Source organism: Zea mays, chromosome 1 (genome assembly GCF_902167145.1).
Source record: "Zea mays cultivar B73 chromosome 1, Zm-B73-REFERENCE-NAM-5.0, whole genome shotgun sequence".
Classification (NCBI taxonomy): Eukaryota; Viridiplantae; Streptophyta; class Magnoliopsida; order Poales; family Poaceae; genus Zea; species Zea mays.
The window spans coordinates 81,705,818-81,716,632 of NC_050096.1; the positions used below are offsets into that span (position 1 = coordinate 81,705,818).

The 10,815-nt window shown below is 51.3% G+C and overlaps 1 protein-coding gene across 1 annotated transcript; it reads left to right on the plus strand.

Moving 5' to 3' along the window:
* The first annotated feature begins 7,097 nt into the window (after window positions 1–7,097).
* On the plus strand, window positions 7,098–10,576 carry LOC100383351 (uncharacterized). Its single transcript, NM_001176007.2, has 3 exons — window positions 7,098–7,960; window positions 9,091–9,271; window positions 9,815–10,576. Exons 1-3 carry the CDS (start codon window positions 7,451–7,453, stop codon window positions 10,486–10,488), a joined length of 1,365 nt encoding a protein of 454 aa, NP_001169478.2. The 5' UTR covers window positions 7,098–7,450; the 3' UTR covers window positions 10,489–10,576.
* Window positions 10,577–10,815: the final 239 nt, after the last annotated feature.

The following is a 10,815-nucleotide window of genomic DNA, read 5'->3' on the forward strand; positions in this document are numbered from 1 at the left end:
TTGAATCAAATTTGATGCCTTCTCTATTTAGCTTCTTCAACATCTTGGTGGTCTTCCTTACCATCAAGGCAATGTTTGCATCAAGGTCATCATCACTTGAGGATTCTTCCTCAACTTGTATTTTTGCTTTTCCTTTTCTTTCATGATTTGCTTTGAGAGCCAAATCCTTTCTTTTGGAAGATGATTCTTCTTTGTCGTTGATGTGCATGTACATTTCATGGGCATTGATCTTTCCCAAAATTTGTGTAGGTGTGGTAACTGAAAGATCCATTTGATGTAGCACAGTGACAATGTGTCCATATTTATCTATTGGGAGGACACTGAGAATCTTCCTCACAACATCCGGTTGTGAGATTTGAGTAAGCCCCAATCCATTAACTTCCTCTACAAGAATATTGAGACGTGAGTACATAGCATTTGCATTTTCATTAGTAAGCATTTCAAAAGAATTTAACTTTCGCATGGCTATGTGATATCTCTCCTCACGCTCACTTCTAGTTCCTTCGTGTAGAGCACAAATGTCCATCCACAAATCATGAGCATTTTTATGATTTCTTACTCTATTGAACACATCTTTGCAAAGGCCTCTAAAAAGGGTGTTTTTGGCCTTAGCATTCCATTTCTCATAATTGAACTCATCACCTACAAGATTTGTGTGATCTCTAGGTTCGGGGAATCCTTGTGTGGCGGCTTTATAGAAACCAATGTCTATAGCCTCTAAGTATGCTTCCATACGAATTTTCCAATAAGGAAAATCGTCACCATCAAAAACGGGAGGAGGTCCATCCCCACCGGACATCGTAACTCTAGCGGTTAAGCTAATCTATGAGCAACAAGGCTCTGATACCAATTGAAAGGATCACGATGCCCAAGAGGGGGGTGAATTGGGCTTTTCTAAAAATCAACACTAATTAAAACCTAAGCAAGAGCTAAGCAAGAGCCCAACTTCACCGCAACAACTAGCACTAAGAATATAATACTAGAAAAGCAACAAAGCTAAGACAATACTTCAAATACTTGCTAAACAAATACACAATGTAAAGTGCTTGAATTAAGTGCGGAATGTAAAGCAAGGTTTAGAAGACTCCTCCAATTTTTCCCGAGGTATCGAAGAGTCGGCACTCTCCACTAGTCCTCGTTGGAGCACCCGCGCAAGGGTATCGCTCCCCCTTGGTCCTCGCAAGAACCAAGTGCTCACTACGAGATGATCCTTTGCCACTCCGACGCGGTGGATCCCTTGAGACCGCTTACAAACTTGAGTCGGGTCACCAACAAGATCTTCACGGTGATCACCGAGCTCCCAACGCCACCAAGCCGTCTAGGTGATGCCGATCACCAAGAGTAACAAGCCGTAGACTTTCGCTTGACCAAGAGAATCCTAATGCAAGTGATGTGTGCTCTAGGTGGCTCTCACTAGCGCTAATGAGGAACAAACGCGGATTAAGATTCTCTAATCTCCTCACTAGGCTTTTGGTGCTTGCAATGCTCTAGCAATGTGCTGGAATAAATGTGGAGTGCAAGACATTGAATATGGTGGGTGGAAGAGGTATAAATAGCCCTCACCCACCAACTAGCCGTTACAGGCAACTTTCTGCGCACTGGCGCACCGGACAGTCCGGTGCGCCACCGGTGCGCCAACGTTCGTTTCCAACGGCTAGTTCTGACAGCTAGCCGTTGGACTCATGGCACACCCGACAGTGAACAGTCACTGTCCGGTGCACACCGGACAGTCCGGTGCGATGTCCGGTGCGCCACTAAAATTCAACTCTCAAACCTGCGCTCTCGGGTTTCTGCGGAGGGAAAGCCTCTGCCCCGGACCAGCCTGGCCCCACCTGGCAGAGGGTGCACCGGACAGTCCGGTGCACACCGGACAATCCGGTGCCCCCAGGGACAGAAAACATACTTCTTGTTTTTCAGCTGATTTTCAAATCGGTTTTCGTTCTAACTTGTGAGTGAGTTCTAGAGTGACACCTAGCACTGTATGCGAGTGTGATTGTGCACCAACACTACACTAGAACTCTCTTGGTCAAACTACTCATCGACAACCCCTCTTTATAGTACGGCTAAAAGAGAATAAAAGACCTAACTAAATCGCGAGTGTCCACATCTTCTTGACACTCGGACTCCGTAGACCTTCACCTTTTGTTTCGTCGTTTTAGCCGTCGCTTCGAGTTCTTATCTCCGGGATTGTTTTCACCGTTGTAGTACTTCTACCTGTCATGTGACCTAACTTACCATTTGTCTCTGCAAAGCACACGTTAGTCACATATAATATTACGTTGTCATTAATCACTAAAACCAACTAGGGGCCTAGATGCTTTCAGATGCCATTGGGGGGCGACGATGACCCCCAGCATAATCCAAAACCGTCCAAGACATGTCCAAGTGATAAATAAAAAGTATTAGTTTATATTATGATTTTGAACACATAATATGAACAAGAATGAAGAACATAAACACATTAATATAAACATGTGTTTATTCAAATACATAATCTATGATTTTTATCACAGCCTGTACATATGATATCATGACACGTGGACAAGTTTCATGATTTTCTGACTTTGTTTGTGTTTTATACAATTTTTAAACATGTGGATGGCAAGTTCACGACCATGTTTAGTGAGCATGTTGCTCGAAGTTTCCGGTCCGCTCCTGGAATCGGTCGTAACTTATGCTAAGTAACATGAATATCATTTTTGCATGCACGGTTTTTCAAGTTTCGAGTGACCTGCAGTTCAAATCTGAATTTTCCGAAGAAATTCAAATAAACGAACTAAATCTACTAATGATTGAAAACTCTGTTATAGTTGTCCACAAATGATACATGTAGGTCTACATAGTGTAGGAACATACCACAAAAAGTTTGGGAGACAAAATCAAAAAAATAAAAATATACTTTGCCGCAAAGAGTCCTTTGTCGAGTGCCCAATATTTGGTACTCGGCAAAGAAGACTCTTTGCCGAGTGCCAACCCTCGGCTCTCGGCAAAGACTGACGGTCGTCAGCTTTAGGACGGCCGCTGACGGCGCTTTGCCGAGCGCCACCTATGCCGAGTGTTTCACACTCGGCAAACGTGTCTTTGCCGAGTGGGGTCCTGTGCCGAGTGTCCAGCACTCGGTAAAGAGGCTCGTTGCCGAGATCCTAACTTTACCGAGTGCGGCTCTCGACACTCGGCAAAGAGGCCGACACTCGGCAAAGCCTCGGATTCTGGTAGTGAATGTATATTCTTCCTCAATATACTATTGAGAGTAAAATTGTTGAAGTGCTTATTTTTTAGAGAGATTGATTTTTCTTTTAAAAGGATACATCAACCTGTTGTGAATCGGGCCATCGAGCTTGATTTTACCGCTCTTACAGCTCTCTCTTTTTTTGGTAGTTTGGCCAGGAAAGAGAAAGAGTATGTACCCATTTCTATTTATCCATTCTAATAGAAAGTACCTTAAATATTTTTTAATGTATGGAGCAAGCGTATGAGTTGATATCTTCAAGGGTCAAATCCTACTTTGTTCATAAAAGATAATGGTATTTAACAGAAAAAATTTAAAAGATCGGTAGAATAACGTATGGGTTAGCTTAAACAAGAGTACAAGACAATAATAAAAAAACTCGGTCGGTAGGAAAAGACCACCCTACAGTAGTATATTAAGAATAAAGTTAATTGGAGCCCCAAACGAAAAAAGATCATGAAAGCTAGTCTGCCGTGTAACATGATGCTTCTTCTCCCAATAGCCTAGATCTTTACTTGTGCTTCGAGCCCTCCCATCCCCTAGTCCCTACACAAGATCCGCTTCCATAAATTCATCTCGGGTGCACACAACTAAGGGAACCAGTGATCTATTTTAATCTCAAACTAAAATTCACTAGGATTCGAACTCATGACCTAAGGAGTGCTACCCATACAACGTAACTAACTCTGATGTTTTATAAACAAATGCCTTCAAGATCAATATCGTCCAAAACACATCTTTCTTAATAATGCTACACTAAGCTCTGTTTGGAACCTCTGGGTAAAAACCAACCGGGCGGCTCGGCTCAACACGGCACGGGCCCGTTTATGGCCCGGCCAGATAATCGGGCCAGCCAACATGCTGTGGTCGCAGCCCAGACACGGCACGCCGGTCTGTTAAGCGTGCTGAGCCGGCCCGATAGCTCGACGAGTCATCCGTGTATATTCTAAAAATTCAGCAAAAAGACATGCACAGGAGGACTCAAACCCACGACCACTTGCACATAAGGCTTAAACACGTCCACCTAACGAGTGCGCCTGAAGCATAGACATGATATATGTTGAATTTATATAGTAAATGTATTTTTTACTATTTATTTTACAATAAAAAATAATTTGGGCTAGGCCGGGGCAGCACTGCATGCCGAGGAGACGGTTCAAGCACGGCGCACCCCTCGTGTCGGGCTAGCACATGCCCGTTTTTTATCGTGCCGAGTCAGACCATGACACTAATAAAATGAGTTGTGCCTCGGTTCGGCCGACACTGTCCATTTATTGTCCGTCTATAAATTCTACCAACCGAATAGACGAATAGTATAGGAATACGCCGTTCGGGTTTTTTTTTAACAAATCGTGATATAACACGTCATTGGTCCAAAAGATTGAAGTGCGGAATCTACATGATACGCTTCTCTGAACTTCGGAACATCAATAAGTGTTTATCACAACATTTTCAAAGAAATTGTATATCACAACTTGGTTCCCACAAGGAAGGGCTTCATGTGGCTAGTGCTAACAGATTGCTGCGCCAGACCTGGAGCGCCTTTCTTTCATTGGAACTTCCCCTGCTGCCTGCTGGTGCAGAATCGGATAGGACAACTAGACCTCGCGATAATTGAGCTGAGTACCCGAGTCCCTATTTTTTTCTGCAAAATGCTTGTTTGCTCTAATCTGCCCGTTCTCAGAGTCATGAGACAGAAATTGCAACCAAAACAAACACGCAGTTTCTCAATAGTTGATCTCTACCGCTGATACCCTACAGGCACACAGATGGAAGAGACTCGTGAGTGCTAATGTAATACGAAGTGGACGACTCTCGTTATTTCGTGCCATTTCTTGTGACATTTCGCGCGCTTGCAGCAATCAAATCCAATCTCCAAGTGGTTGCCGTGTTACGTGTATATATATGCAAGTGTATTAGAGTAAATTGCATTTATAATATAACTAGAATAGCTAGTGGGTGCAAACTACGATAAGAGGGAACTCCACCAATTCACGTGTACAAGACTACAAGTGTACTACGATAAGAGGGGGATCTAGACTGGGAATACCAGTGATTAGAGAGGGAAAGAGATCGAACTCTCGGACAGGAGGATAACCAAACCAAGGCTCTTTCTTTGGTCCCCCGTTCCTCAACCTGTCTTTCTGTCGTTTTGTAGTTCGGCCGTTCCGGTAGATGGGCCGATACCCACTCCCCGGCCCCTACACAGTTATCAAGGCCCATCAAGCCCAGTACACCGTACGTTTTTTGGTGGATTTATCAGACGTATCTGACCGATCGTCTGATTTAAATCAGGCAGAACCGCATAACCTTCACCGTTTTTTGGTGGAGTTCATTCAGTACGGCGATCCAACGGTGCTGTGAACTGTCATAGAAACAGCAAAAAAAAAAAACGTTGATGCGATGATAACTTGGCACTGATCATTGGTCGCCATGGACCGCGCGCGGGGAGGCAGCCACTAGTGGCGACCTTTAAAGCGCTCTGGTTCCATGCCGGCGCCGTCGCTGTTGCCGTTGCCCGTGCATGCACGCCACAATCCTATTCCCCGCCCCGGCCCCTGGTGCCTCTGCGCTCGACCTCGGAGCCAATGGATCGATCACCTGCACACACGCGCGCGCTCGAGATTGAAAATTGCCGGCTGGAGACAGTAGACCGATCGAGCACACGTCCGAAGTCGACGGCCCCGGGTTAATAGTAATAATAATCAGCGAGAGGAGAGGACCAAGCGGCAGCAAAGCGCAGTGCTGAAACACAAGAGCAGAGGCCGAGATCATATATCAAAACCGGCACAGCTGGCTGGAACTCGAATCTAGAGACATAAAATAACGCGCGTCGGTACGTACGTACGTATTGATATTCTCCGTACACGCGAGGCAGTCAGCTGGAGCTTGACCTGTAGCGGTAGCTAGAGCTAGTAGGTTATTACGGGAGTGAAATCTGGCTGTCGCGCGGAATCGAATCGATTCTCTCGACACCGCCAGAGCTCGCTGCCGTGGAAACCGCGCCGAAGGTTCCTGCGGTCAAACGCGATTCGTTCGAGATGGTTGATTAGAGTAGTAAAAAAAAAACTACTGTAATCCTCGCCATCCATCGTAAACAGAAACCACACACACTGCCTTCTCAATCAGTCAGAGTGCGCGCGGCGTTGCGAGGCCCCACAGACCACCAGACCCCGCGGCCGGCTTTTTCCATCGCAGCTGGAGCTAGTACGTACACTGCTAGTACGTGACCAGTGCACAGCTTGACGCAATCATGGATGGAATGGAATGGAATGGACCCCAGCGCTCCTCCACTTTTTTTTTAGCAGATGGTTTCGTGATTCCTCAGAACCAAGCGGAAAGCCGTGCCGTTTATGCATTGGTAACTTAGGATGTGTGTGAGCTACTAGCTAGGGCCAAGCAAGTACTCCTCCGCGAGCTGTTTGCTGCCGCGCGCGTGCATCGGCGCGTGCCACCACCACCGTCGAAAGTCGAACCGGCAGCGTCCAGTTTCGTCGAGTACAAGGCAGCCACCAGCCACCGCCACCATGCGGCAGTGCCTGGTGGTCCATCCAAGCCCTCATGGATTCATGAATTCTGGTCCTACGCTACGCATGCAGTTAGGCACAGAACCTTTTCCATTTGCCACTTGCCACTCAGGACGGTGTGGATGCCACGGCGTATGGCATACGAGCAGCAGCCACAGCAGGGATTGGCAGAGCGCGCAGCATCGCCCCCGCCCGTGTAGCGCTCGGGGCAGCAATACAAACGAAAGAAATGATGATGAACCGCGGAACACACTGCCGGTTTCGTCGTCATCCCACCGTGCGTTTCGCATATTTAACCCGCGCCATCACGCGAATAATGCTCTCACACTCACACTCACCCACGGCGCGCGGCGCCACGCCCTGTCTCCCCTGGTCGCTCCCCGCTGACCCTCCGTCCCCCGCATCCCACGCGCGCAATTCGCAGCCCCGAGCGAGCGAGCACCTGCTCTGCTCCCGGATCAAGACAAGCTTCAACTCGCGCACTTGTTTACGCCCGCCCGCACGGGCACGGCCAGCCACGACGCCGCGGCGGAAGCTGCCCAGCAGCCGCGCCTCCCCTGGCGGTGCCGAGTGCCGACCCTTAAAAAACCACAGCCGCGCGAGCGCTGATCGGTGCCTAGCACAGTTGGCACACACACACACACGCGTGCAGTGACAGTGAGAGAGAGAGTGACAAAAACACAGAGACCCGGCGATGGCTGGCCCGCCGCCGCTGAGGCTCAAGGACCTCCTGGAGCTGGACTGCGACTCGTGCAGCGCCGCGGGCTTCCGCTGCTACCCGCGCCGCCTGGCCGAGTCGGCGCCAATGCGGCACCTCCTCGAGTCGTCGCCCTCCCTGCGGCGCCGCCGCCGCCCCGGCAAGCTGTCCCACCTCTCCAGGAGCCTCTCGCGCCGCCTCAGCAGGGGCGGCGGCGGCTTCTGGAGGCGGAGAGACGTCGACGAGGAGGAGGAGGAGGTCGCCGACGCCGCGGTGGCGACGACGACGACGACGACGGGCCCGCCCGCTTGCTGCGGCTCTAGCTCCGAGGAGCAGGAGACGTCGTCGTCGTCGGAGTCCAGCGACAACTCGTCCGAGAGGACCAGCAGGAGGTCACGGTCCGAATCCGAGTCCGAGTCCGACTTCTCGTCGGCGACCGAGGAGAGCGCGCACCATCATCCTTCGCAGCCCGCCGCCGCCGCCGCCGCCGCCGGAGACGAGCACGAGGTAATGATCTATATAATTACCGATCGCGATTGATGGATCAGTTACACACCGTACCACCGCCATTGCCGCGCGTTATGCCCCAATAATTGGGCGTTAATTCGGTTGGGTGGGTCGTTCTCGTTCCGCTAGCCACTATACACTATACTTGAGGTAGTGTGTGTGCACTCGTATATGCAAGTGGATTTGAGCCATGAAACGCTCACGGAAGCCAAGCCCCCACGCCGCATTGATTCCACAAACCAAAGGCGCAGTCCTAGCCAACCGCTCGCGGGTCTGCTCATTGATGCCGTGCGCACCTTCTCGACCGGCTGCTGTGCCTATCAGTCTACAGTACGCAGGAAGCATCCAAGGGAACCCGTCAGCTGCGGTAAACGCACGGCGACCATGTGCTGCATACAGGGGGCCTCTTTATAGTTGTCCTCTGTTGAAGATGGGGGTTCATGACGGCACTGCCGATGTTGTTAGCGTGTTACTCAGCCGCAAGGCGCAAGCACCCGTCGTGGTGACGGGTCGATGGAGACGGCCGGTCGGGATTGCAGAGTCCTCCATCTGTCCTTCCTTGACCTGGGAGGCTGGGACGACCTACAGTTCCGGCCAAATCCGCCGCTCGGTCATGCTCGAGAAAAATGCTGGCCTTAAGTAGGCTGTACTAGTTGCCTCGCCCTGTCCGTAACAGGCGGTCTCGGTGCAGTGAAAAGAAAAAAAATGAAGGACGATCACTGTCCGGCCACCGCATGCACCCTCCCAAACCGCCCTGTTCTGTTCAGCGTCCACTGTTCAGCGGCACGACGACGCTTCCCGGCCGGCCCAGCCAGCGTCTTGCTCCTGCGGTCCTGCCTCCGCGGCGTGCGCTGTGGACCAGACGGAAAAAAGTAGCCTCCCGCATAAACGTAGCAGGAAGCGACCGGGACCGGCCGGGGGAGGGCCGCGCGTGCGGGCGTCCTCATCTCGCTTTGCTGCTCGTTCCGTACCGTACTACGTGGCTTGGCCTCGCGTCGCTGTTGCCGCCGTGCCGAATTATTTACTAGGGCCTATGGGGGGGTTGCTGCGTGCATGCATGCATGCTGCTCAAGCTCAATCATCGGAGGTTAGGCTGCTAATGTTGTCTGCCGTGGATTGGAATAATGCAGGTGGCGATGAAGAGCGCGTCCAAGGAGGGGTCCAGCTCCGGGTCGGAGGCGGGCGACAAGGAGCAGCAGCTCAGCCCGGTGGGCGTCATGGACTTCCCCTTCGACGACGACGACGAGGAGGACGAGTCGCGGGACGCCGGCGTCGCGTGCTCCCCTTCTTTCAGCCTCGCGCGTCTCCAGAGTAAGTGATCGTCTCTGTTTCCACGGAACAGGTTGAGGTCGCTCGTTCGTTTTGTGTGTGTGTGTCATGCCCTTGCGCAGTGGCAAATGCACCAGACTGAGCAGAGATGCGGTCAGTCATATACATACAGTACTGTTACACGCGGTAGTAAGACAAACACGAATTATTGGGGGCCCATAGCTGTGTACTAATCTTTAAGAAGAGGTCCAGTGTGTTCGTCGGGCCGTGCGGGGCTCTGCTCTGTTCCTGTCTTTTGCCCGCACAGGACAGAAGCCGCGCCAAACAATGCTACTACAGGTCTACAACTGTCCGGCACGGTAGGGAGATCCTGCTGGACCCACATGACCAGTGACGACGGCAAAAAAAGAAAAAGGCAACGGGACGATCTCGTTGTGCTCTGCCTGCGTGTTCCGTGTCCGTGTCCGTGTCCGTGTCCGTGTCTTTTAGGTTTCACCGTCATGTGGCTAACCAATGCAACGCAGTCATCAATGACCACGTATATGTATATATACTACTAAAACGCTTTCCTCGGCCGTGCAACAGGGAGAAAGACGCACAAGATCCGACGGCTCGGGAGCGGCGGCGGCGACGACGAGCTGGCGCCCCTGGATCTCGAGGCGCTCCTGGCCACGACGCAAGACTCGGACTCGGACCCCGACCGCCCCGCCGACGAGCAGATGATCCAGTGCCGTACGGGAGGCGCGGCGGCGGCCACGCCGACATGCGCAAGCCGCGGTCATGGTCACGGTCACCGCCGCGTCGCTGGCGTTTTTGGCGTGCCAGACGAGGACGACGACGACGACGGCCTCGTCTCGCTGCTCACGCGCACGGTCTCGGCTGGCCTGGACGGCGTGTCGGAACGGCTTCTGCTCGACTTCTTCGTGGAGGTCACGAAACGCCGGCGGTCGGAAGCGCACGCCGAGCCGTGCAACAAGCTCCCTGGGCCGGCGGCCGGTCTGCTGCGACGGGAGGCTGAGCGGCTGCTGGTAGACGGCGAGGCTGTGGCAGCGGCCAGGGGCTGGCTGGAGGGAACGGCGAATGGGCGGTGGGGCTTGAAGGACGTGCTCAGTGGCGGCGGGGCGGACATCGTGGCGGAGATGGGGCGGGGCCGCAGGTGGATGCAGGTCGGCGAGGAGGAGCGGGAGGTCGTCGCGTTGGTCACGGGGATGCTGGTGGATCAACTGGTGGGCGATGTGGTGAGGTGTTTGGCTGTGTAGGTTTGTTCCTTCAGATATGAAGTTGATGTAAGTAACGTGCTAGGAAATCGAACATATTGCAAATGATTAGTAAGAAAACTAGCTTGGCAGATTGCATGGGTGCGAAGAACTTCAATAAGCGAGCAACGCCGGGAGCGGTTAGCTGCAGGCTCGGTAGAGTTTTGAAATTACTAAGATGTGATGATAACATATTACACTTAAACCATGTTTGCTTAAATCCAATTATAATCACATATCACACTGAAAATGGATACCAGTCTGTTCAATTTTTTTACTGTTGTCGAGTAATTTAAATTAGCATAATAATATGCAAAAACAATACACACC